This window comes from Salvia miltiorrhiza, chromosome 7 (genome assembly GCF_028751815.1).
Source record: "Salvia miltiorrhiza cultivar Shanhuang (shh) chromosome 7, IMPLAD_Smil_shh, whole genome shotgun sequence".
In the NCBI taxonomy this organism is placed as follows: Eukaryota; Viridiplantae; Streptophyta; class Magnoliopsida; order Lamiales; family Lamiaceae; genus Salvia; species Salvia miltiorrhiza.
In genome coordinates, this window is record NC_080393.1 from 59,930,589 (window position 1) to 59,957,958 (window position 27,370).

Genomic DNA, 27,370 nt, shown 5'->3' on the forward strand with positions numbered 1-27,370 from the left:
CGCCGTTTATTTCGTTAATGACAGAGTAATTTGTGTCTAATCAATTCTAATTTTACCATTGATATATAAATGTGTAGATACTAATATAAAAATTGTGAAATGTAGGTTTTTCTATTTGGAATTGATCACCAATATTCTGTTACTTTTTGTAGTTTTTCCAGTTTGTGGAAATTGATGATTGAACTAAGTGTGGATTTATTACAAGAAATTAAGATTTATTACAAGCTCGAGTCCGGCAGCCGAAGGCACTGCATGTCATAGGTAGGGAACCGTGGACTATCGAAAAGAATACAATATCAAATTTATAAATTTGACTTTGAAACTTAGCAATTACAAGACCACTTTATTTTTTTTAGAATTGCGGTGTGATTTTATCATTAAAAAGGATGATTAGGTCTAAATTTATGAAATGTGAGTAAATTTTGATTTTTTATAATAATAAAATTAGTGAATAAATTAATGCACAAATTTTGATTAAGATGATTTTATAACATTGCAAATTAGGATTTCAGCCAAATCAAAAAAAGTGGCGTATCATCAGAAACTAGCATTTGCACTCGTGCAACGCACAAAAAATATTTTTATATTTTACTATATATAAAATTGATATTAATTTGATTATTATATAAAAAATTCTAAATATAATTATAAAATACTGTACTCATAAATTCTAATTAAAATCGTCCCCATAATCGACAACATTTTTGGAATATTTTATCAGTTTATTATTTGTATACCTCAATATACTCATACCAATTTCTTTTTAAATATATGTTCACACCAATTTCTTTTTATATATATGTTATTTGAATCCAGGACGGATTCAAGGCATATAGTTAAAACTACAACCTAATAGAAACATAGCCAACTACTCAATATTTTGTATCAAATAACAATTTTGTTTAATTTGCTGAAAGTCAATACTACATTTGCCTAGCTATAGCTATACAGATTGGATCATTGTTGCTACAAATTTTCCTATCCTTTGTGAGTGAATAGAGATCAGAAAAATGGCCTACAATCTTCAACCCCTCATCACCATCCTTCAACAAATCTTGAATCCTGAACAAACACCATGCTGGATTTTTAATGACTTCGAAACAGAAACAGAAATAGAAACAGAAAAATCCAAACTTCCTACTATAGCATAAATATCCCAATGAATCCAAACTATCCACAGATTATAATATCTGAACTTCATTGTTTACCAAGAAATGCAGACATACCGCAATAAAATTTTCATAGACCATCTCTATTCAGTTATTGAGCTCAAGTGTATACAATACAAATTGCATACTAACCGAGCCAAAAAAAAAAAAAATAGAATAGTGCATCTGAACTCTTTTTAACCAGAAACTCATGAATTACTACCTTGAATGGAACATGTTAAAACCACAAATTTCACAACATCAACTACTAACAAAACTAAAAACATGTAAATTTGAGAAGAACACTCACAGAGTTAAAGAAGTCCGGCGAATGACGAGTACATGAAGCGGCGCATGCTCAAATCGACACAGACATCCCACCGATATCAAATACATTATAGACTGACTTAAAACATGATCGAGTGAATACAACAATCCCACCAAAACATAAATAAACACAAATCGAATGGGCTTCCTTGCTTTAGTTTCAATTGAATGTTGTTTTCGAAATTTACATAAATCATGGCAAGAGCCAATAGATGCTCTGAGATAATGAGGATTTTCATCTTTACTAGCTCCATAAGAAGAAGAAATGTGTGTTGGACTCTGAGGATCTTCCTGCAGTCAAATGGATACTAATTGTAAGATGGTGAATGACAACGTAATATATAGAAGAATCACGAGAAAGAAAATCAAATCAAAACAAGACAACAGCATCTGCATCAACAAAATCCTAGAGATCCTTAAATGCTTTGTCACCAGGACATAAAAAAGTTAAATAGAGAGATAAATTCATTAAAATTGCTCCTAGTATATAGCATCTAGATGGTTATCAAAGCAACCAACCAACCAAGTGCAGTTTCTGGGTTAATCAAACAAGTGGACAAGTCGATTGGGCCATTTGATGGCATTCTTGGTAGTGCATGGTTGCGATTCTTCCCAACACGAACTCGGAAATTGCTAATCAAATAAACACATGAAGAGCAGTAAGAAATCGCAAAAATGATAAGACGGACAAAAACAAATACATGGTTTTCCAATAAAACGAAGTAGTATTTGTTAACAGAATACTGAATACCCCCCATATACTACACTTCCCAAACCAAAGAGCATGCAAACAAAACTGTGCGAAGAGTGATTCCTTTAATGGATCGAGAATTTTTATGCTAAGTTGGAGAGGAATTCATCTCTGTCTCCGCAACTGCAGAAAATAAATCTGGTGAATATAACAGTTTCCTGTGAACTATTTATACTACTACTCTCTCTTGCTCCATGGACCTAGTTAACTAAGAGAAATCTAACAGATATAGACTGGGAAATGGATCTTTGGAACTAGATGGCCATTAGTTATGTGGACCTACAGAGCAGTGACCAATTCAATTATACTATATGACAAAAGGTTCAATAAAATTGTACCCTCATGAAAGAGATCTTTCAACACACGATCAACAACTGTCGGGTGAGGTACAACTGCTCAAGACTTCAAAGCTTCCGATTGAACTTCCACTTATGCTGCAACTCCGTCCATGCCCGCTGAGATTATTTTTATATATTTGAGTAATGTTTTTGTAATAAAAGTGTCCTACACAAAGTGCTATCGTAGAGTAACGATGTGGATCTTCTCGCACCAACTTGAAGATCGTTGTTAATGTTGTTGCTACTATTATTGTTGAAATATTTGGTGTCGTTTTTTATCTTTAAATTTTTATTAGTAAAGCTAGTTGTATTTCAGTTGATCTTTTCCGACTCTCATTTATTGATCGAATAGCTATATATAGTTGTCACTTTGCATACAAGAGTACGTTTATTTTGATTGTAAAAATTTGATAGATAAAAAAATGAGAAAATATTATATTTTTCTCCTTCTTTTATGAGAAAATGTTGAAAAATATTTTCATACCACTGCTTTAGGATAATATTATCCAATAATGGAAACAAAACAAGTGAAAAAGGCTGCCTGATAGAATATTTCACCTTGTATGGAGAAAATTTTCATTGTAGTAAACATGTGAAAATGGGTAAAAATATATATTTTCTCTCCTTTTTCATCAAAGTAAACACACCCTAAAATAAATCGGTGGAAAAACAATGATATATCAGAAATGCTGTTTTTTAATTCGCACCGAAAAGCCAAGATACCACAGAAAACATTTAGGATTTGCCTCACATCCACAACAAAGAACAAGATAGTCGAACTCCATGCGAATCATTTAAATATGATATGAAAAAAGAAGTCATGCCATCTTGATCGATCTTTCAAAAAATCAATCCATAATGCACCAAACAGAAACAAAACTCTCAAAGAGAAGCACATATAAAAGGTACTTCAAAGAATCCAACTACTTAGTTTGAACCATGATCCTAAAACAATCCATCTCATAAAAAGTTGAATCATCCTTGAAAACGGTTTAAACTCTAAGCTAGTAGCACAACTGTTTCACAAATAAAAAATCTCTCAAATACACATATTTGAGCATACTAGGAAAAGCCAACATGACTATGAAACATTCTACACCAAATAATCTAATCTTAATCTTAACTTAACCATAACAGGCTATTCTTATGAAGAAACCCAATGTACCATGGACAGAGTATTCATCTGAATGCATTTGCAACATTCTATACCAAATAATCTAATCTTAACTTAACCATTCCAGGCTATTCTTATGCACAAACCCAATGTATGCAGCGGAGTATGGAAATTCAGTCGCGTTGATTTCATGCGTATCAAGATTGTAGAAAATACAAGTGTGACTCCCACCACTAAAACGAAAGGCCAGAACCTCAGGGTATTTAACCCAACCAAATGGCTCCAAGACTTGATATACACGTGTTGAAGCAAACTGTTGAAGCCACCGCTTTTGAGATCCCAACCTAATGGCGGGAAGCAGCTTCCTCCATTCACCGCTTTCTGATTTCATCCCCCAAACATACCACGTGAAATCTCCATTGCCAATCATCGCTGATACGAACCTCCCCGTTGACAGATAATACACATTATGTTCCCCCAAAGAAAAAGAAGGGATTATACTCTTCGTAAGGATCTCAGTCTCAATATCCAATGTCAAAACGATTCCCCGATATCTACACGTCCAATGTATGAAACCTTCTGTAACCAACGGAGAATTAGACAAAATATTAAACACTTGATTCCTTTCACGAAAACTGTCAAGCGCAACATCTCTCCAAGACTTATCGACTCCAAAAGTCAGTATGGCGAGATGACGCTGCTTGAACCTCCGATACAATGTAGTCAATTTATACTTCATGGAACGTGGAGCAAATGCCATACCAAATCGCCTAGCATGTGTTACAGCGTTAGGTATTGTAGGGATCATGAATGCTTGCTTTGTTGCAGGATTTATAATGTATGGATATCTATGAATGCTGTGTACCTCTAAGCACAAACCATTGCAACTGTTTAGAAATCTGCCTCTGTCTAAGTAAGTGAACTCAGATGTCTCAATTCGGCCGCCTTGTGTTGCAGTGATGAGAATTGGATGATGACCGCCCCACACACCAATGCAGCAGAGAAGAAGTCCATATGTAGAATGCTGAATTTGTGTGTTGACAAAATCATAAGAATGGATAATGTGGTACCACCTGCGGCACACAAGCCTTACTCTATCGTAGAGATGATCAGCTGGCAGACGCACGAGGATGTCGGATAAGAGCTCGCTGGGGAGGGACTCTATGTTCGTTGGCCTCACCCTTTTACACCTCCTGAAATAATAAGACCGACTTCTAGAGTCCTCGACCACCTGCATATAAAAAACAGTTATTGCAATATCAACATGAATGGATTCTATTCTAAGCTGGTTAGGTCGTAGGTTTAGCAAAACTAATCACTACAACATAAAATGCAGGAATCAAATGGAAATGATTTTTTTAATTCATTATTTCACTTCTAAGCATAGAGTTATACGCAAATCGGCGTTTTTTGTTGTTAATTAAAAAAAAAAAAAAAGGTAGATATTAGTATTAGGAATGCAGAATAATGTGGCTAATATGTAAAAAACGCGATTGGTAAAAGTAGATACAAAAAATTAAGATTAGATATGAAGACGGTTACAATCCAGATCTAAACTTAATAAGCGATTTTTCAAAGTCAGAGTTTTTCTTATTCATCCAGTTAAAAAAACAAGCAAAGAAGAAGCAATAACTTTCAAATCTTCATCTACATTTGTTTCAAATGGGCAAATTGAAGAAAAAATATAAAGGAGGGTTCGCTTCGCTCACCGATCTATTTGAATTTCCTTGTTCGTCTTCACTAAGCAAGCTTCCATCGCTGCAGCGGCGGGGAGGCGGTGGCGGCTCGCGGCGGGCCGATTCTGGAAATAAACGAATTTTAAGCGCAATGCCCTTTACTTTCATTTCAGGTGACATTCTAGGAAATGGGCACAGACACAGTGTGTGGGAGAATACAACACAAAGATACTAAACTTTGGAGTGCATAAAACGGCCGCGTTCCGCGGTGTTTTTTTTTTAAATATTACTAATATTAATAAAACGGTGTTTTATTAATTAATGTATAATTTTTTTTAAATGCAAGTTATTTTGTAATTTATATAGTCAATTATTTTTAATTATAAAAATTACTCCATTTTTAGAAATAAAAAAACAAAGACTAAAAGAGAAGAAACAAAAAATGACAAAGATGTTAAGCATATATTAAATTAAATAGGGGTAATTGTTTGTAAATCCATAACGCTTTCCAGAAATTGGTTATTATACCAGATCTGAAAAATCGACTTCGAAATCCATAACTTTTTGTTATTGTCTCAATTTTGTCTGGTGATAGGTTTTTTCTTACGCTGACGCCGAAAATGACACCTAAGCACATTTATGACATGTGAAAAAAAAATAAAAAAATAAAACAAAAAATCCCCCCCTCCAAACCCTAATTTCCCCTCCCCCACACGCCGGCGCCGCCCCCTGCCGCGACCACGGGATGCAGCCTGCTTGCTATTCCTCAACATTGCGAGTCAAGATCTGACATACTTAGCCTAGATAACCGAATGGGGAAACACATGGAATAAGTGGTGGTGCCGCCAGAATTAGAAGGTCGTGGCAGCGGCAGTGTTAATAACACAGAGCAGCAACGCCTCGTGGGGCTCGGGGTCAATGGCGTTGAGCGGCAAAGGGCAGACGACTCCCGACCTCAGCGGCGACCCTCGCAGATTTATGGGATAGCGGCGGCGGTGCGACGATCCCCTGCTAGGAAGAACGCAGCGGCGTCGATCCAGAGTAATGGTGGCTTCATCTTCATCGGAAGAGATGAGACGACGCAACGCCGCGATGAGCTAGACCAGGCGGCGGCGGCAATTTCACCTGAGTCGAGAGAACTAGGGCTCAACCTTCCCCTCGATTATGTGCGCATGAGAGAGAAGAGAAGACAGACGACGGGCACGACGTCAGGGAGGGCGTCAACCAGTAACCGGCAGTGGCGGCAAGGGCAACGACGACGGGTGGGGGAGGGGAAATTAGGATTTGGGGTGGGGGAAGGGGGAAGACGGGAGGGGGGGGATTTTTTTTTCACGTGTCATAAATGTGCTTAAATTGAAGATCAGTTAGATGAATTCAATAAATCGATTGACGATTTGGAGAATATCGATGTCAAAATCGATGATGAAGATAAGGCGATCCTATTGCTAAATGCTCTACCTAAAAGTTTTGAACATCTCAAAGACGCAATGTTGTTTGGGAGAGAAAACTCTATAACTTTAGAGGAAGTTCAAAATGCTTTGAGGGCTAAAGAGCTGCAAAAGGCAAATGAAGGAAAGCAAGAATCTGGAAACGAAGCTCTAAACGTCAAGAAGTTCAAGAAAGGCAAGGAAAAGAAAGGTTCTGCAGATTGGAAGAAGAAAGGAAAAGAAAAGGAGAAAGAGGCTGAAAACAAGGAGACCCGCAAGTGTCACTTTTGTAAGAAACCGGGGCATTTGAAAAAGGATTGCTACTCACTCAAGAGAAAGCAACAAGCTGATAAAAATCCCAGTACAAATGCCACTAGCTCAGCTGAAGAGTATGACACAGCAGAAGCCCTCAACATTGTTGAAAGAAAGATTGATCAACATTGGATATTAGACTCTGGCTGCAGTTTTCATATGTGCCCTATTAAGGAGTGGTTTTCAGAATTAAAGATTCACAATGCAGGCTCAGTCATGTTGGGAAACAATGAAGCCTGCTCTGTGAAGAGAGTGGGGGTCATAAAGCTCAGATTACATGATTAGTCATCTATTATTGATAGGAAATATCTGTCTCCTCCTAGGCTATCCACTCTAGTCGGTCCCCATAGACCAGCATGGGCATAATCCAGTGATGCCTTTGACAAATGTTGCCCAGATCCAAATGGTTGCCTTTTACTCTTTCCCAACAGCTAGCAAAGCAACATCTGATAGGGTGCAAAGGCAGTTTGAAGAAGGGAGCATGTGAGCATTGCATTTTGGGAAATAGTAAAAGGCAACCATTTGGATCTGGGCAACATTTGTCAAAGACACCACTGGATTATGCCTATGCTGATCTATGGGGACCGGCTAGATTGTAAAACCTAGGAGGAGGCAGATATTTTCTATCAATAATAGATGACTACTCTAGGAAGGTATGGGTGTATATCATCAAAAACAAGAGTGATGCCCTGTCAAAATTCAAGGAATGGTGTAAATTGGTGGAAGTTCAAAAAGGTGTTGTACTCAAATGCCTCCGGACTGATAATGGACTGGAGTTCCTTTCAAAGGAATTCAGTGACTTTTGCAAAGAAAGAGGAATTGAGAGCCACAAGACAGTACCAGGAACACCACAACAAAATGGTGTTATAGAGCGTATGAACAGAACTCTACTTGAAAGAGTTAGATGCACGATTTTAAGTTCAGGTGCTCCTAAGAAATTTTGGGGTGAGGCTGTTACAACAGCTGCAAAGCTCATAAACAAGTGTCCCAGCTCAGCCATTGATTTCAAAATTCCAGAGTAGGAGTGGAGTGGCCATATCCCCAGTTACTCCAGGTTAAGAGTGTTTGGGTGCTTAGCTTATATGCATCTCAAACAAGATAAGCTGGAGGCTAGAGCATTGAGGTGCATCCTATTGGGTTATGAAGAAGGGACAAAGGGATATAGGCTATGGTGTAATGAAGAAGGCATGAGAAAGATCCTGATAAGTAGAGATGTGACTTTTAAAGAGGATATCATGCCATTCATAGCAGCTGACAATGCAACATAGACAAAGACCCAAGTGCAGAATCATAAGAGTACTGAGTTTGAGGTGGAGTTTACCAACAAAAGGAGGTCAGAAATTCAAGAAGACCCTTAGTATTTTAGTGAAGGTGGAGCATCATCTGAGGAAGATGGTCAGGAAGATGATTTGAGGCACTATATGCTGGCAAGAGACAGGACCAGAAGGGAGATACACCCTCCTGCTAGGTACAATCAAACTGATCTCATAGCATATGCTTTGTCAGTTGCAGAAGATACTGAGTATCATGAGCTAAATAGCTACAAGGAAGCTATAGAAAGTGTTGATAGAGAGCATTGGGTACAGGCCATGATTGAAGAACTGGAATCATTGAAAAAGAACCAAACATGGGTATTGGTGGACAGACCTAAGAATCAAAAGCTTGTCAGCTGTAAATGGATCTTTAAAAAGAAGGTAGAAATGGTTGGAGAACAGGAACAAGTCAGGTTCAAAGCAAGATTGGTTGCAAGAGGCTTTACTCAAAATGAGGGAGTGGATTTCAATGAGATTTTCTCACCCGTTGTGAAGCACTGCTCCATAAGAAACTTGTTGTCTCTAGTGGTTCAAAATGATATGATTTTGGAACAGTTGGATGTTAAAACAACCTTTCTACATGGAAACCTAGAGGAGACCATCTACATGACACAACCAGAAGGTTTCATAGCTCATGGGGATTCTGGTAAAGTCTGTCTCTTAAAGAAATCATTATATGGATTAAGACAGAGCTCTAGACAATGGTATAAGAGGTTTGACACAGAGATGTTGGAGATAGGATATGAGAAATCTCTACATGACAGTTGTGTCTATATTAAGAGGAATAAGGATACTGTTATCTCATACTTGCTTCTATATGTGGATGACATGTTGATTGCTAGCAATTCACAAGAGGAGATCAATCTGATAAAGAGTGAGCTTCAGTCCAGATTTGAGATGAAAATGATGGGGAATGCTAGAAGAATACTTGGTATGGACATAATTAGAAACAGGAAGGAGGGAGAGCTGTGGTTATTACAAAGAGATTATCTGATGAAAGTTCTCAAGAAATTCAGGATGTATGAATCTAAGGCAGTGTCCATACCAATTGGTCAACATTTGAAGTTGAGTAATGATCAAATGCCACAGAATGAACAAGAGATGAGGGAAATGCAGAAAGTTCCTTATGCTAATGCTGTGGGCAGCATGATGTATGCCATGGTCTGCACAAGACCAGACTTATCTCATGGCATGAGTGTCATAAGTAGATATATGGAAAACCCGGGAAAATATCACTGGGAAGCTGTGAAGTGGATGTTCAGATATCTAAAGGGAGCAGCAGATTGTGGAATTTTATTCAAGAAATAGGAGCAGGGTGAAAAGAAGCCTTTAAAGAGGTATGTGGACTCTGATTTTGCAGCCAATTTGGACACAAGGAAGTCTCAAACCGGGTACATTTTTACCCTATATGGATCAGCCATATCTTGGAGATCATTACTGCAATCAGTGGTGGCTTTGTCTACCACTGAAGCAGAATACATGGCTTTGACAGAAGCTGTCAAGGAAGCATTGTGGTTAAAAGGAATATTGTCTTAATTGGGGATTAAGCAAGATGTTGTGGAGGTTAATTGTGATAGTCAGAGTGCCATTCACCTTGTGAAGCATCAGGTTTTTCACGAAAGGTCGAAACATATAGATGTTAGATATCACTTTGTGAGGGATGTTGTGAACAAAGGTGAGGTGAAGGTAGTCAAAGTCTCTACAGCTGAGAATGCAGCAGACATGTTAACAAAATCACTACCTAGCTCTAAATTCAAATATTGTTTAGAGTTAGTAAGTGTGAAGTCTTTCAACTGAAGATTGGGATGAAGCACTGTGATGATGCAGGATTGCAGAGGAACATGGAATTGTTGGATTGAATCCGATTGTGGAAGATTACACCAAGGTGGAGATTGTTAAATAATGGTGCAATTTCCACGTATGCATGGTGGAGTTATGAGCAATTGAGCATTGTTCAGGGACTATCTTGCAAACTGCATGGAAGAGTTAGTTAAAACTGATTCTGGCATCTCATGCAGCGAGTGAGGTGTTTCTTCTTCTGCTGCTACTATTCTATATAAATAGGAGATATTAGTTTGTATAGGATGATGTAAGTTTGATTAACATATACACTAGAGAGAAGAGTTCATTGTGAGTGGAAAGAACTGGAGAGGTTTTCTCGTAGTGTTCATCTTCGTGGTGTGTTGTAAAGGCTGATCGGAGTGATTCATTTCAATAATATTGTGACTCTGTCGTGGACGTAGGCATTCTTGCCGAACCACGTACATCTGCGTTTCTAGCTTGATATGGTTTTATTTCTCGTTTTGTTCGTCGTTGCTTGAGCCAAGATTTGGCATCTGTTCTTAACAGACACCCTAATATTTTGTTTGGTAAGAAGTAATACGAAAAACACGGCCCTTTATAAATTAAAAGCCCGAAAATATTATACTGATTTGAAGGATTATGTATACCACCTACGGATGTGGTATACGTAATACAAATCTTAATTATAACTATTATTAATTAACTTTATATAATCTTAATACATCATACCAAACAACATATTATATTTTACAGATATTTTAATACTTTTTACCAAATATGATATTAATATAATGTATAATCAAAGACATCTCAGTCAAACATATCCCACTTTATCCCATACTCCGTACCAAACGAGCCCTTAATATTCCGAGCAGGAAGAAACGCAAGGTAACCAGCGATCCCCACCGAGTAGCCTCCCCTCACTTTGTCGGCTATGAAACCCTTCACCTTCCGATTGAACTTCCACTTATGCTGCAACTCCGTCCATGCCCGTTGCTTTTTATTTTTGAATTCAATATTTGTTTTAAATCACCAATTTTTTTTATTTTTTTTTACTTGTATTTTTATATCTGTTCAATATTTATTTTTAATCACCGATTTTTTTAGTGTTATTTATATGTATTAATAGTATCACTTACAAAGACAAATAATGTTTATTATTTGTTTTGTTTGATATAAAAATATTGTTATTTACGTATAGTAAAAGTGTCACTTACGTAAACACAAAGTATTATTTATTAAAAAAAATAATATTATTTACATAAAAAAATAGTATTCGTTTAATTAAATTAAGAATTAAGAAATATTATATTTTTTTTACCATTTATCGTAAATAAAAATGTCATTTACTATGAGCAAATGTCATTTGCGTGCATTAAAAATGTCATTTTAATATTTTATTTATTTTTATACAAAAAATAATTGATTTTATAAAAGATTTCATTTACAAAGTATCATTTATATACATTAAAAATACTTATCATTTTATGCTATTAAAAGTGTCATTTGTATAATTTATTTTATATATATTAAAAATGTTATTTACTAAGAAAAATAATGGCATTTACTTAGATTAAAAGTGTCATTCACATATATTGAAAGCGCCATCTAAATATAAATATAACACTATTATTTATTAACGCATATAATATCATTTACTAAGAAAAATAGTGTTTTTGCATATATTAAAGAGATGAATTTTGATCTAGCCATTTTTATCTACAAAACTTAAATTATGGCCAAAAATTGAAAAAACACAAATTTTGGCCATTTTTTGCCCTTTTGTACTGTTCCGCCCTTAATTAGGGCGGGCCGGATTCGGGTCAAATTCGAATTTTCTCGCGGGTTAGGCACTTATGGTCATATTAGTACCATAAGTGCCAACCGAAAAAAAAATTAAGTAAATTGGTACTTATGGTCATATTAGTGCCAATAGTGCCATGCACAAATGGTACTAGAGACCATAAGACAGAGTATATGACACTAATGGTACTAATATGACCATAAGTACCATTCGTGCAACACTACATAACAGAGAGTATATGACACTAATGACACTAATATGACCATAAGTACCATTCGTGCAGCAACCTAAATGGAGAATTTAAACCCTAAATGGATAATCTAAACCCTAAATGGGGAATTTAAACCCTAAATAGATAATCTAAACCCTAAATGGGGTATCTAAACCCTAAATAGATAATCTAAACCCTAAATGGAAGTGTTCGGCACTAATGACACTAATATGACCATAAGTACCAATTTACTTAGATTTTTTTTTTCCGATTGGCACTTATGGTACTATTAGTACCATAAGTGCCTAACCCGCGCGTAAATCCGAATCCGATTCGCCCTAATTAAGGGCAGAATAGTCTGAAAGCGCAAAAAATGGCCAAAAATTGGGTTTTTTTTTTTCTTCAGTTTTTTACCATAATTTAAGTTTGTATCTTTAATTTGGTCATCAAATACTATTTTCTCTATATTAAAAGTGTCATTTTAAATATTGATAACTTTTTTAAGACTTGCAAATTGCAATTTATGAGTAATGGGTCCACTCCATCCACATATGACTAATGGGCCCAAATCTATTAACATCTTTTACGAGTACAATTATATGAAACCCACTACCCAACACTTTTTTTTTTTTTTAATTTGCCCATTACCCAACATTATAAATGCGAATAATAATATCAATTATCACATAGCATTCGTTGAAACAATATTCAATCTTGATTTCAATCGGTCCTCTATTTTTAGTTCTGTATATCTTGTTGGCCTTCGATAATTGCACAAGATGTTGGAGAAATTAGTGTGTTACTATTATTTTTTGGTCAAATGTAAAATAGCTTTGACCTATATTTTTGAAGGTTTTGAAGGATCTTGAGAGAGAGAGAGAGAGATTATATTATTTATGTAAAGAAAACAGATTTGATCCTTCATTAATTAGGCTATGGGATTGGGATTAATTAGAGCAACAACAAGATCACTGCACTCCTATTTATCTTCATGTTGGAGTGACTTGATAAAAAAGGTGGGAATGGGATGAATTGAAGTTGAACCCCACATGCCAAATCAGCATGCAATTCAGTTGTTTCGACCACACATATATGTCAAGTGTTATCACTTTGCATTCACCATTTTTCTTCCTCAAATCAACACATACTCCATTCCATGCCTTCTTGTCCCAAACCATTCTTTCCTTCTTCCTTATTCTTTCCAAAAATACTACTATAAATCTTGATTTTTATTATTTTATTTTAGTTTGAAACTGATAAAGAATGGACTACACTCTATCTGGGGCTCGCTTGACTACCTTCCCATGGAGCTCTCTTGCTGATCCCACCTTCAATTTCTTCTTCCCTCCACTTTTCCATTCAAGTAATTTACTCAATCCCATTCTCTCTTTTACTTCCTATAATATGGTTTTCTTTTTAATTGTTTGGAGTTTTTCATGTGATGCCTCTCTTGATTCTGCAGTGACTGTTATTGGAATAGTACCTTTTTTTTTTTCTGGGCAGAATTTTGGAGAATTTGCTTAGAGTAAGAAGTGGAATGGTGTGCAGGGAAATGATTTTTTTTTTATTGAATTTTTATAAGATTCTTGATATTGCTGGTTACTAAAATGTAGTAGTAGCTTTTTAGGTAATATTGTGAAATGCTGCATCCAAGCACAACAATTTAGCCCTCATAATTGTGAATTCAGTCTCTTTCTTGCAGTTGCTGATTAATTAAAGAATGTATAATTATAGATTTGTTCTAGTCCAAGGATGTAACAATGATCAATGCTAGGAGCAATGAAGCACAATACACCACCAATGAGAGCAAAGAAAATATCTTGTTTAGTGTTAATGTCACTAAATCCCACAACCAAATATGGCCTAAATTATCACGTTGCTTTCTTGATAGGGAAGAGTTTTGCCGGGAAGTCGTCTTCACACAGTTCTCGGGTCTCACCTTTCACGATTTCTGCATCAGATAAGGTTGCTGGCTGTGCAGACTAATCTCACCTTACACCATTTGAGCATCACATTCATGCATATATATATCTGCTTACAATCTTGAAATACAATGTTTTTTTGCTCAGGAATTTAAGCCAAGGAAGGAGAAATGTTACAGCTTTAGCAGTAAAATCTGTACCTCTCCTGGAAAATTTACATTTCAGCACAAGCCAAGGAAGAAACATGGCACGTTGTTAAACCATGGAGACGAAGATGCTCCATCGTTTAGTTTCTTGAAGATTCTACTGACTTCTGGGTTTTTCACCTTCCTAACTACGCAGCAAGCCCTTGCAGCTTCAGACGTTGCTAGCACGTTTCCGTTTTTAGGGGATGCTGGCGATTTAAGCACAGGTTTTGCTTCAGTTAGGAAATTCTCCCTGTTGTCTAGAAACTCTTCTGCATTCCCTTTATATTTATGAAAGAATGAGAGAGTGGTTCGTCCTTATTTGCAGGCCTTCTTGCTCATATTTTTTTCAGAACTTGGGGATAAAACCTTCTTTATCGCGGTATTTATATATATATACACTCTTTTTCTTTACAAACAAGATCTGCATTGAAACTAATTGATCATTGTTTGTTTGATCTTTCTGAGCAGGCCCTTCTAGCAGCAAGAAACTCTGCTGCTGTCACTTTCATCGGGACTTTTGGTGCACTCGCGTACGTTGTTATGCTCTTGAGTTTCTATTGCGATACTGTCGAATATGACTCGTTTAACAGTCCCTCTATTTGGACAGGGTTATGACAGTTATATCGGTTGTTCTTGGACGAACTTTTCACTACGTTGACGACATCCTTCCATTCAGGTTTGCACCTCTCATCATGTCTCTAATGATACAAGAATATGATTTTAATTTGGTTTTTGTTATAACATATCAGGCTTGGAAATGCTGATTTGCCTCTTGATGATCTTGCTGCAGTTTGCTTGCTGGTATAATAAGGCTTGCTTGCTTGTTTTCTTTCTCATCGTCACTAGCTACCTCAACTAATATAGCTACTTGATTGCATTATACATGTATATTAGGTATATTTTGGTGTTTCATCGTTGCTCGATGCTTCAACGGGTGATGGCCTCAAAGCAGAAGAACAGAAAGAGGTACGACGGTCTTGTTAAGTGAGAACTAAGAACACATGCCGTTATTCATTCTTTGTCTTCATTCAACATTCAGGCAGAATTGGCTGTTTCCGAGCTCTCGGGATCCGGTGCAGGCATACTCTCCGCTGCTAACACTGTCTTCAGCACGTTCGTGCTCGTTTTCGTGGCCGAGTGGGGTGACAAATCTTTCTTCTCCACAATAGGTATCGCCCTATCAACGCCTACTTAGTCGAGTATTATTAGAACTAACGATGCAGCATGAATCGTTACAGCGCTTGCCGCGGCCTCATCACCCCTCGGAGTCATTGCGGGGGCACTAGCTGGTCATGGAGTGGCAACATTGGTAAATTTGCAATATTTCTTTTGTTGTGAAATTTGAACCCTGGTTGATTCGAACTTGAGATCTTTGGTCTAATTTCTATGCAGCTTGCTGTTCTAGGGGGCTCTTTCTTGGGAACCTACCTCTCCGAGAAGGTAGGCGTAGTCGGTTAAGTTTGCCCTAGGAAAAAATCGTGTCTGTGAAATTATATGTAGTGTTGGTTTTGTTTCTTCGACAGACTATTGCGTACATCGGCGGCACGCTCTTCCTCGTCTTCGCAGCAGTGACGCTAGTTGAGATCGTGAGCTAGGATTAGACCGCACGGGCTTCGGACATATTGAAGAGTTGAATGACTTCAATTTTTGGTATATTCTTCAATCTTTTGAATGTTCAATGTAAATTCAAATAACATTTTGAGCATTTGAGTTTATTTCAAAAGCCTTTGTTTTGATTTAATGTAATACTACAAGATATGATATTTCTAAGCTAGTAGTCCATCATTGTATACAAGCAAATGCATGAATACGTTATTTATCTTACGAGTGTGACAAAGTCTATCAAATCATTCAATAGAAATATAGTTACGAAGCGTCACAAGTCCTAATTTAGTAGTAACTTTTATTGAATTCGGATTCAATAATAATTGTATGAGTGTGCTTTCATTTATCTGTAAATTTCTCACAAAAAACTGAGTTTTAAAAAAAATCCCTCTAAATCCTTGTTTTCTATTAATAAAAAAAAAAAATCACTCTTCTTATTCTCTATTTTCTACAAAAAAGAATTTTACCATATCTTATTTGTCATTTTCACTCCAAAAAAATTAATATTATCATGAGGAGTGAGATAATGTATTATCTCTCATTAAGATGAAATTTTATATAGAAAATAATGTGAAAGAAGAAGATGTAAAGAAAGAATTTTTTTTACCATCGTATTTTTGTGATAAATTTACAATTAAAGTCAATACCCTAACTGACATTCACGTGTGGGCAATTCAAATGCAATCTTTTTTTTTTATCAAGCAAACTTTATTGATAAGAAGGAAGAAGAAACACTGGTACCAGAGGTATCGAAGGTTAGTACAAGAAAGAAAGCGAGAATCCACGGGAACACCACGTGGAGAAAGGAGTGTTCGAGTCAACAATTTTGAAAATCTTATTTCAGCTCCAAAGTCTTCCTTTAATTTCAAGAACTAACTTCTCAGTATCCCAAGCCTTTCCTTCAAACCTGCTGTCATTTCTTTTTTCCCAAATTAGCCAAATTGTGCACACCCACAATGCCATGAGAAATTTCCTGCTGTTCTTTCCTCTTGCAGCACAAAAAAACGAGGTGAAGTGTTGAGGAATACCTTGGGACCTCACAATTTTGCTATCAATCCATTGCTGTATTTTATCCCACACAATCTCCACCTTTGGACAATGTAAGAACAGATGCTCCGCCGTCTCAAAACTTGTAACGCAAGCATTACACCACGTCTCCTCAATCCCAAGTGGTACATTCCTCTTGACAAGGTTATTGCAAGTCGGCAACCTATTTCGCAGGCATCTCCACGCGATCACCTTTGCCTTGTGTGGTGCCGGTGTCTTCCAAACTTGAGCTAACTCCTCTTTAAACATGGACATCGGAGAAGGCTCATTCCTGGCCGCCGCGATAACTTCATACGCCGACTTGGTTGAAAAAACCCCGTCCTTTGTCGCCTTCCAAATCCAGCCGTCCTCCTTATCTGGGCAAAGAGCAAATTCTGAAATGAACGCAGTTAGTGTTTCAACCATTTCTTTCTCTCTATCAAACAACTCCCTTCTCCATTCAAACTTCCATACCCAACTTCCTTCCTCTCATCTTCCCGACTCTCCGATTAACCCATTTTTATCCTTACACAAATTGAACAGTCGCGGGAAAACGGAACTCAGCGTTCTATCTCCCGCCCACACATCCACCCAAAATCTAATACTCATTCCATTCCCAACAGAACGTGTAATGTTTTCAAAAAACTATTCCTTCTCCGAACCCCTTCCTGCCTCCACTATCTTTGCCCACCACCCCTTGTTCACACATCCCTCCCTCACCCTACAACCTCCCTCATCCCTCCACACCAAATCACCATAAATAGACTTAATGACCCTAACCCACAGCACCTCACCTTCCTCCAAAAACCTCCACAACCACTTCATCACCAATGCACAATTAAACCACTCTATATTCCCAAACCCCAAGCCCCCTTCCTGCTTGTGATCACATAAAGCACTCCAATTGACCCACGCAATAGACCCCGAGGTCTCACTCCCCCCTCCCCACAAGAATTTTCCAAAAGCAGAATTTAGTCTATTGACAATAGTTTTAGGTATAAAGGAAAAGGAGAGTTGAAAAATCGGAATAGAAATGCAAACAAACATACAAGCATACATGTTCGAATGGAGGCTAAATATTATTCCTATTTAAAGGTATAATAATTTTCATTTTGCATAACACTCTAAAATTTAAAATTAAAATACGTTAAAAAATTGATGATATAATATAAAATATTTGAAAAAGCAAACCTTATTTTAAAATTCAAAAGCAAAGTAGTAAAGTTTGAAGCCAGAGTAGTAACTTCTAACTATATGTGGTCCAAAAATATGATAAGATAACTCCCTTCAAACGCAACCATCCCATTTCACACATTGATTGTGGGGAGTAAGTATAATGTTGAATAAAATCACCAATCTTGCTAGAAGTCTTTGCTACTATCATTTACTTGAAAATCTGTGAAAAATCTTGCAAGAGAATCTCAACGGCTGAGATGAAAGAGAAGACCAATGTGAAGCGATGATAGCAACAAACGTAAATGCACATTAAAACAATCTATAAAAAAAATCTTACAAATGATTGTGTTATGATGAAATTGTAAGGCAGTAGTTATTTTTCTTTCCAGTGTGGCGGGCGTGCGCATGAACAGAGGGATCTCCCACGTCAGATTATACCATGTGGGCCCATCAATTACTTCCAATACCTATCCATTTGAACATCTTTACAAATTATTAGGATTAATTTAAATCAAATCTATCCATTAGGATTAGTTTGAGTATATATTTTTGTGTTAAATTGCAAAAATGTAATACCTATCCATTTGAACATCTTTACAAATTATTAGGATGAATTTAAATCAAATCTATCCATTAGGATTAGTTTGAGTATATATTTTTGTGTTAAATTGCAAAAATGTAATAGTATTCCTTAAGTTGTAGTACATGAAAATTAAGTAGTATTATATTTTATGAATTTGAGCATTTTATATTAAGTTTGAGTGAAAATTCTATTTTATCGTTCAATATTAATTGTTTTGCTTGATTTTTTGTGAAAAATCTTACATATTTAATTGATTTAATAGCTATCAGTCAGAACTGTGCGAGAAAAATCTAAAAAAGATAACGATTTGATAAGTATCGATCAAGAGTTCATTTAACCGATGACTAGATCATCTAACTGCTCGGACGGCTAGATCATTTCACTGGACGATCAGATCAGGATCGTTATGGGGTGTAGAGGTTTCGTCTGCGTGAGGTGACTTATTTGATTAAATAATATATATTTTATAATTTTTTATTTGATTATATAATAGATACATGCAGGAGTTCTAAAAAAAATTATGGGGTGTCTCTTGGATCACTTTAGGGCCCTCACTCGTTAGCTCGACTATTTAAAATTTACTAATCTTTATTATCTCAAGGCATAGCCTCATAAGCATGAATAAAACAATTTCATGCTGTAGTGCTCTAAGAAAATAAATATTAGTACTAGATTAAAATTAGACATATATAGTAAAGAAATACTATATTATTTTCCCGCTCGATTATAAAGCAACAGAACTCGTATTGTTTTATGTCATGATCTTAAAGTCACGTTTAAATATTATTTAATTGTAGTTTAAGAAAGATTAAAAGAGAATAAAGTAGCACTGATACTAATTACATGTTTAAATCACGTTTTATATATTAATGAGAACAGAGTTACAGAGTAGGATTACTCATTTCCAACAACCACAGTCATTTTCATCGTGTTATTTTTCAGTCAAAGTGTTTTTGAGTCCATAGTGTCATTTGTTAGGTTGGAGTGTTCCGTCGCACGATTTTTAAAATTTCTTTATTTACTTATATAATTTATTAAAAAAAAAATCAACGTAGATATACAATTCACAAAAACAAAAATGAGAAAGAAACGGATATATACACTTCCAGTCTAACATTATATTTTTCCAATTATAAATATAATAAATACATATGATCGAAAAAGATCTCATCGTTTTGTTCTACAAACTATAGCTCACCTATTTTCGACACGAAGATTAAGTAGATGTAAATTAAATAAAAGTGGTAAGATCTACAATTTTTTAAGAATTAAATATTGATTTTTATAAAAATGAGTCATCTTTAATGGAACGATATAAAATAAAAAATGAATTATCTTTAATTGGAGGGAGGATATATGCAATAAATATTTCTTATAAATATTATACCGATCATTCTTTTCTTATTAACTACTCTTCTTCTTGTGATTCCAAAATCAAAATATAGTTATGAGATTTTCACTTTTTGAATCCTAACCTAAATTTATAAATATTTGAATGGTTGGACAAATGTAAAATTATTCGTTTCTTCTTCTTTTTTCTTTTTTTTATCTTATAATAAAAATACCTAAAGGATGAGAGGCTAGGTAGATCCTCAACCTGTGCATAAATATCAACCAGTATCTCATACATTGCCCAATGTTTCACTCGAATTTTACTCTATTTCTTAAATATTGCTAGTGTCGAAGATTCCCCTAAATTTGTAATAATAGTGAGGTGAGAAGGGCAAAAAAGAGAAATAGTGTTTGGGGAGTTGGGAGTGGGGACCACAACAAAATCTAAAAAGGCTGAACTCACTTGATTCTCTCTGCATACCTACAGCCGTCAATTTTCATCAAAAGTACCAAATTATCCTTACCTCGATTCCCACTAAAAGCGACCACAGAATATATTTGTTTCTGTTTTCTCACCCATTGCATTTACTACCTACCTCACTTCATTCAATTAATTTAACCCTATGCACTTTATTTATTGTCTTATTTTTTTTTTCACTTACACTTATGAACAAAATTTGGAGCTCTTTTAAGTACAATAGTACAAATTAATCTTATTATTATACTTCATCCGTCTCATTAAGCCTGTTTAATTTCTTTTGAACATAATTATTAATGAGAGTATAATTAATACTCTCTCCGTCCACGAAAGAACTTCCTATATTTCTTTTTTGGGATGTCCACAAAAGAACTTCCTACCTATTTTTGGACTATACCCCACCACTTATAATCCTCTTACTTTTCACTTTTCACAACTCTCAATATTAATTATAACACATTTTCACCACTCTCAATACACTCAACTACCTTTTATCCACTATCAATACACTCAATAATATTTTTTCTTAAAACCCGTGTCACTCCTTCCTAGGAAGTTCTTTCATGGACGGATGATGTATAATAAAAGTATGTAAAAGTGTGAAATCATATTATTTATAATTTAAAATTATTACTAAATAAAAAAACAAGATAAAATCAATGAGACAATCCAAAAAAAAAACGAGACAAAGGAAGAGATATTATACTTTGAATTTTGATTACATAATACTTCCTCCGTTTTCCGAGTCACGGGAGATAGAATTATTACAAATGCTAATTTGTTTTAAAGTTTGAAAGAGATATGTGGTAGCGATTGAGATTATTTAATTTTTTCAAATTGCGTATACAAACGTATTTATGAATTTATGAGACTTTATACCTTTCATTTACTTTACGTTCCAACAAACAATCTACTAATAGAGCTTGGACTTTATTGATCAATATCTCAAAAGATTTTACTAGACTTTTTGGCAAATTATTACGGTTCAATACGTAATCATATAGTACTATATTATTACAATTTCTTTAAGCTAACCCCAATTTTTCGAAAGAAAAAATCCAATTAAACACCCCTACCATTACAAATGTCAAAACTCCACTTTCAAATCCTATTTCATTTATTTGCTACCATTTTGATCGATTTTATTTTTATGTTGAATGAATACTGTTTACAATTTTCCATTTAATCTAAACGATTGATTTTCTGCCTATGGAATAATATTCAATTTTGTTCAAATCATATTCAATTATTTTCATACACAATGTGAAAAATATAGCAAGGAAATCTTATACTACCAAGATATTTTAACTGAATGCCTTAGAAAAGGGGAAAAAAAAGAATCACAATGAAAATAAATTTTGTCACGCTTTACATTTATAATAGCATCGAAAATAGGGGTATTTTAGTATACGAGATAATTTGCCAAATCCCAAATATCTAAAGTGGACTTTGGTATGATTTTGAAAATTTCCCGCATCACACTTCATTTCTATAAAACCACAGCACCAAATTCTTTTTAGCAAGCTCAAGCTGTGTGTGTGAGACAGAGGAGAGAGAGAGAGAAACACACACATTTCACACACTAGGGGAGAGGAAGATGTTTGCGGCAGAGAATGGGTTGAAGGGAGACCCCAGACTTGAGGCAATTTCTGAGGCAATTAGAGTGATACCCCATTTCCCAAAACCAGGTCTTGCACCACCCCATCTCTCTCAAAACTTCTGTTTTTTCTTGGTTTGTAGCTCTGTGAGTGTATATGAATGCATGCATTTTTTAATTCTTGTTTGTAGGTATAATGTTCCAAGATATAACCCCTTTGTTTCTCAACCACAAAGTTTTCAAAGACACAGTGGACATTTTTGTCGAGAGATACAAAGACATGGGCATTTCTGTTGTTGCAGGTTTCTAATTCTCTCTCTCTCTCTCTCTCTCTCTCCTGCCCATTTTCACTTTTTGTGTATATATATATATTACCCTCTAGAAAAATATCAGTCCCAGCTTATAATTTGCAAGAAACTATGTTGTTAGTAACATGAGCTGGAAATGTGGGATGTTTGCATTTTTGTGAATTAGGATTTCTTGTTTTTAACAATTTGATTGGTGATATTTTCCAACTCTGTTTAGGAATTGAAGCAAGAGGGTTTATGTTTGCTCCTTGTGTTGCCTTGGCTATTGGTGCCAAGTTTGTTCCACTACGAAAACGTGGGAAATTGCCTGGTATGTATTTGCTCTAATCTGACTTCTGATTGCATATTTCCTTCATAAATTAATCATACTTGGTGGAGTTGCTGAACTAGTTTTATGCACATTTCAATTAGTATTTGCTTTGCTACCATATATACACATGCCTATTGTTGTTAGACTCTTGTTGTTTGATTTGTGTGATCTGTTTCTGCAATGAGAGGGTATGAATAGTGAGAGAGTTAAGCTGCATTCTTGCCTTCTCAGTTTTGCTCTGTGTTCTCTAGATAGGCCTTTGCAAAGAAGAACTTGGCCACGCTGCGTATCCCACTTGTGAGGGTCCGACAGCATTCGACTGGTTAGCTAGAAACAAGAAATCGACTGCCTTAAATGTCGGAAATATTTCCGGATCTCCAGCCACTAGGGCTGGCCGTGCTAGTGGGAAGATGGGTTCATTGAAGGGGAAATAAATTAGGTATATTGCGAGGCTAATCTTGCTCCATATAGAAATTCGAAGGACGTGGATAATTCTCTACCTCTTACATTTAGGGGGCGTTTAGTTTTCATGATTAATAAGACACATGATTGAGTGTTTTTTATCTTCATTACGAGGGTATTGGGATATTCCAATGTTCAAATCCATCTTAGTAAGTAATGGATTATTGTATACTATCTAGGTTAATCCCCAAAAGGAAACGGCCCCTAGCAATCCTACATCTAACTACTGATTAAGATTACACTCTTGATTGGAAGCCCTTGTAGTTGAGGGTCTCATAATCCACCACTACACAACATATCATACTAGGTTCTTGAATTTAAGCAAGGTATTAGTTGCAACTTGCCTATAAATTGGTGGCAAAAATGGAATTTGTGATTATTAAGTGGCTTATCTTTTACTACAAGGTTTAAGAATGTGTGTAGGCAAAGTAATATCCGAAGCCTATGAGCTGGAATATGGCAAGGACTGCCTAGAGATGCATGTTGGTGCTGTACAACAAGGGGAGAAGGCCGTGGTGATTGATGATCTTGTTGCTACTGGCGGCACCCTTTCCGCAGCTATCAAACTTTTAGGTAAATTTTTCTTGATGAACAAACACTTTCAAACTTTGTTTTGTTTCACTTGCACCAGTAATTTGTGTTTTTTGTGGTGTTTCAAGAATGCATGGGGGCTGAAGTGGTGGAATGTGCTTGTGTTATCGGAGTGCCCGAGCTCATCAAGGTGAGCTTGCTCGTCTCGTCTTGTGTGTTAACGTAACGGTCAAAGGTTGTAAGTTCAAATGAATTAATTTTTTTGTTTTTTTTTTTTCTTATAGGACCAGAACAGGCTAAATGGAAAGGCACTTTACATGCTTGTGGAGCCAAGTGAAGTAGAAGGGTGTTGCTGAGGTACAATTCTTTTCTATGGTTGTGCCGACAGTATTTCAACATGGATGGAATGGCTTTCATTAAATCTCTACCAATTTCACTCCAAAGCCTAGTTAGTTGTTACTGTCTACAAGAGTTGAGGCTTCAACCACAGTTTTTTCGAGCATCGGTCGAAAGTTGCAGTTTTGGTGTGTTTTCTGAAATTTTTAGATGGGAGAGGTGAAATTTCTGAATTTTTTTCTTTCTTTCTGGGGCTGTAAAATATGAATTTAATGAGATATCAACCCTTTCAAACTGCACTTTTCTTGCTTATTACTTCTGTTGTAGTTGAACTTTGCAAACAACTAAAAAGTTTATTACAACTACAATTTAGTTGTCTAGTTTGGGACCATCTCTCTCTGTCCACTTTGATGAATTGTACAGAAGGATGGAGGCAAAATGGCAAATTGCATGACATAGATTTATGTGGTACCACAGTCAAACCAAAAAGACTGTTTGATTTGTTGGTAGGTTGTGGCGTGCAGTGTAGTAAAACCTATGCAATAGGTAATTATATCTAGTTAGCATCTGCCTCAATTTGACATCTACCAAGATCAAGATTCAAGGTGTGGACTGCTTCTCATATACATATAGTAACTTCACAAATACTCATGTGCAATCGGTTGTACCGTGCAACTGGTTTTCAGAATGACACTTGAACATTTTCGAATGACACTACTTCAACATACAAGTGACATTTGAAGATCTTCAAGTGTCATTTGTATGTTGAAGTAGTGTCATTCAAAAACCAATTGCACGGTGCAACCGGTTACACGGGAGAGTGCCTCTAGTAACTTTAGGGGATATTTACTTTTCATGATTGATAAAATACACGGGGGGGGGGGGGGGGGGTTGCCGAGATTAAATTAGCTCAAAATTACCTAAGGAATTGGCCTAAGACCTAAGACTAATGTTTTCATAGGGGGTAAGCTAAGACTCATAAGCCAAAACTATTTTTATGTGGCATTGTTCCAAAATTGAATCACGGGTCGTATCCACTCAACCCAACAAGATATTATAAGATTAATCTAATCTTATCTAATCTTTTAAACCGAATGATCCCATGATTGTTTATCAATCAAGCAAAAACTAGCTCAAATGAGATTAGGATTTCTTCAATTGCACTTTTTCAATGGGATATAAATCAAGCAAACTAATTCAAATGGTATAAATAATCAAGGACATTAAGATATCCAAAAGTTTCAATTCATCTAAATAAACAATGGATCCTTACTATTTTTATCTATCACGTCTAATCATGTTGGTCCTTGTGAATTTCTCCAATTTCCAAAACACGAAGTCATTTTTTCATGTGAATTCCTCAGTATCAAACTTGGCAGTTGCCATGATACTCTTCCTATTGATTTTGTGTTAGATCAATCGCCTCTATCCTTGCTTCCACCGTCTTCTTTGTCGTGAACTTCACTTCCCACCAGACGACGCCAATTGTTACAAATTAAGCTTTCAAAGGCTCAATAACTTAACTCCTTAGTACCATCAATTAAGAACATAACAAAGCAAGAAAGCGAAGGAAAAATGAGATGACAAAGAAGACAACGATTTATGTGGTTCGATTAAATGATCTACATCCATGGATTTGAGAGGAATAACAACATGAGAATAGAAGAGTTGAGGGAAATGCTTGGAGCAGATTTGATAACAGAAAGGATGCCAGATCTGAAGAAGGCGACAATATACACTTTTTGGCGGGTAACACGTGGTAAACCTTCATTGGTCATGTAATATTTTTTGACAAAGAGAGATCACATGAGATATGATGTCAGCTGACCTGGGTAGTAAAGATTTGAAAATTCGTGCCATCAAAGTATTAATTTTATTGAGTGTTTGATTTCTTTTGTTTCTCCTCGATTTTGAAGGGTTACAAATTCGGTGATTTGATTACTATCAAGTAAGGGTAATAGTTAACTCATTACTCAAACCAAGCACTAAATAATGAATTTAATTAATTAAATAACTTTCCAACCTCCAAAAATACCCAACCACACATTGGCTAAATGTGAATACATATAATACTAATGAACAAGATGTATATCTAACAAACAAGAAGTATATCTAACAAACAAGATGTATATACTAATGAAAAATAAAATTTTAAAAATTGGTAATGAACAAGACATATATACTGATGAACAAGGCAGCATATACTGATGAACAATGCAGTATATACTGATGAATAACAAAATTTAAAATATTCTGCTCCCTCCAGGATTCGAACCTTGCAAAAAAAGAGATTTCCATCCAGATACAATATACGAGATAGGATTGATGAAATAAACGCACGAGATCGTGACCTAGATCTCACTAAAATTAGGAGGTCTCATTGGAGCGGCCCCCTATATATATATCGGGGTGGGCTACCGTGATAGCACATCTTAAAATAAGAAATAAGAGCAATTTTTAATGTATGCATTTTATGTAGAACACGTATGAATTCGCTGTATAAAGGGTATGAATTGTGAAAAATATTTTTTTGCTACCTTTAGGATTCGAATTCAGGACCATAAATTCATTCAACAGGATTACGAATCAACCGTAGATCTTGATGATCTAAGGGCTGAAAATGATTCTTATTTTATATCTTAATAAATGCTCTTATTTTAGCCCTTCCATATAATATAATATATATATATATATATATATAGGGTGCGGTTATAGTGAGAACCACACTTATCGTGAGAACATAAGAACCATTAAAATCAATGCATCTACTATATAAATTAATGCATTCGCTATTAAATTTAATGCATCCGAAAATAATAAATTTTTTGCTCCCTTCATGATTCGAACCCAGGATCTGCATTCATCCACCAAGATGATGCATCCACCGTAGATCTTGATGATCGAATGGTTTAAAATGGTTCTCTGTTCTAATTTTATTTAGTGGTTCTTATTTGAACCTCTCCATATATATATATATATATATATATATATATATATAAAAGCTCAATCACTTTCAAAAATAGTAAGTTATGTTTTCCTGCCAAAAATCACCTTACTATTTTTGGAAATAATTTTTTTTCTAATTTTTTTTATCAATTTCGTCTACTACTAATAATAATAATATAAAATTCATACAAAAACGAACTAAAACTTTAATAAATGTAAATCATATTAGAAATTATATATATATATATATATATATTTATCTACAAATTTATATTATAAGCTAAAGAATTCTAAAATGAATAAATATAAGTTTAATCTTTGTAATTGCATTAAATTATTATAATAA

At 35.4% G+C, this 27,370-nt stretch overlaps 5 protein-coding genes across 6 annotated transcripts; 2 read left to right on the top strand and 3 right to left on the bottom strand.

Moving 5' to 3' along the window:
* Window positions 1-869: 869 nt before the first annotated feature.
* On the bottom strand, window positions 870-2,707 carry LOC130995274 (uncharacterized). The gene is made up of 3 exons (XM_057920506.1): window positions 2,565-2,707; window positions 1,459-1,766; window positions 870-1,062 (listed from the first exon to the last, which is right to left on the bottom strand). Exons 1-3 carry the CDS (start codon window positions 2,568-2,570, stop codon window positions 924-926), a joined length of 453 nt encoding a protein of 150 aa, XP_057776489.1. The 5' UTR covers window positions 2,571-2,707; the 3' UTR covers window positions 870-923.
* A 788-nt stretch (window positions 2,708-3,495) lies between these two features.
* On the bottom strand, window positions 3,496-5,578 carry LOC130995273 (uncharacterized). 2 transcript variants are annotated; one of them, XM_057920505.1, is made up of 3 exons: window positions 5,388-5,578; window positions 4,544-4,909; window positions 3,496-4,448 (listed from the first exon to the last, which is right to left on the bottom strand). In XM_057920505.1, exons 1-3 carry the CDS (start codon window positions 5,532-5,534, stop codon window positions 4,407-4,409), a joined length of 555 nt encoding a protein of 184 aa, XP_057776488.1. In that variant the 5' UTR covers window positions 5,535-5,578; the 3' UTR covers window positions 3,496-4,406. The 2 variants fall into 2 exon arrangements, with proteins under 2 accessions (XP_057776488.1, XP_057776487.1); XM_057920504.1 differs by having other exon boundaries at window positions 3,496-4,909.
* Window positions 5,579-13,331: 7,753 nt separating this feature from the next.
* On the top strand, window positions 13,332-16,156 carry LOC130995275 (GDT1-like protein 1, chloroplastic). Its single transcript, XM_057920507.1, has 12 exons — window positions 13,332-13,587; window positions 14,116-14,189; window positions 14,294-14,569; window positions 14,660-14,713; window positions 14,803-14,864; window positions 14,942-15,010; window positions 15,084-15,135; window positions 15,229-15,300; window positions 15,374-15,503; window positions 15,573-15,643; window positions 15,727-15,774; window positions 15,858-16,156. The coding sequence occupies exons 1-12, from the start codon at window positions 13,488-13,490 to the stop codon at window positions 15,927-15,929; spliced, it is 1,080 nt and encodes a 359-aa protein (XP_057776490.1). The 5' UTR covers window positions 13,332-13,487; the 3' UTR covers window positions 15,930-16,156.
* Window positions 16,157-16,779: 623 nt separating this feature from the next.
* On the bottom strand, window positions 16,780-17,391 carry LOC130994545 (uncharacterized). Its single transcript, XM_057919588.1, has one exon. The coding sequence runs from the start codon at window positions 17,389-17,391 to the stop codon at window positions 16,780-16,782; it is 612 nt and encodes a 203-aa protein (XP_057775571.1).
* A 4,555-nt stretch (window positions 17,392-21,946) lies between these two features.
* Window positions 21,947-24,377, top strand: LOC130995276 (adenine phosphoribosyltransferase 5-like). The gene is made up of 6 exons (XM_057920508.1): window positions 21,947-22,222; window positions 22,323-22,433; window positions 22,657-22,749; window positions 23,635-23,784; window positions 23,871-23,932; window positions 24,027-24,377. Exons 1-6 carry the CDS (start codon window positions 22,132-22,134, stop codon window positions 24,096-24,098), a joined length of 579 nt encoding a protein of 192 aa, XP_057776491.1. The 5' UTR covers window positions 21,947-22,131; the 3' UTR covers window positions 24,099-24,377.
* Window positions 24,378-27,370: the final 2,993 nt, after the last annotated feature.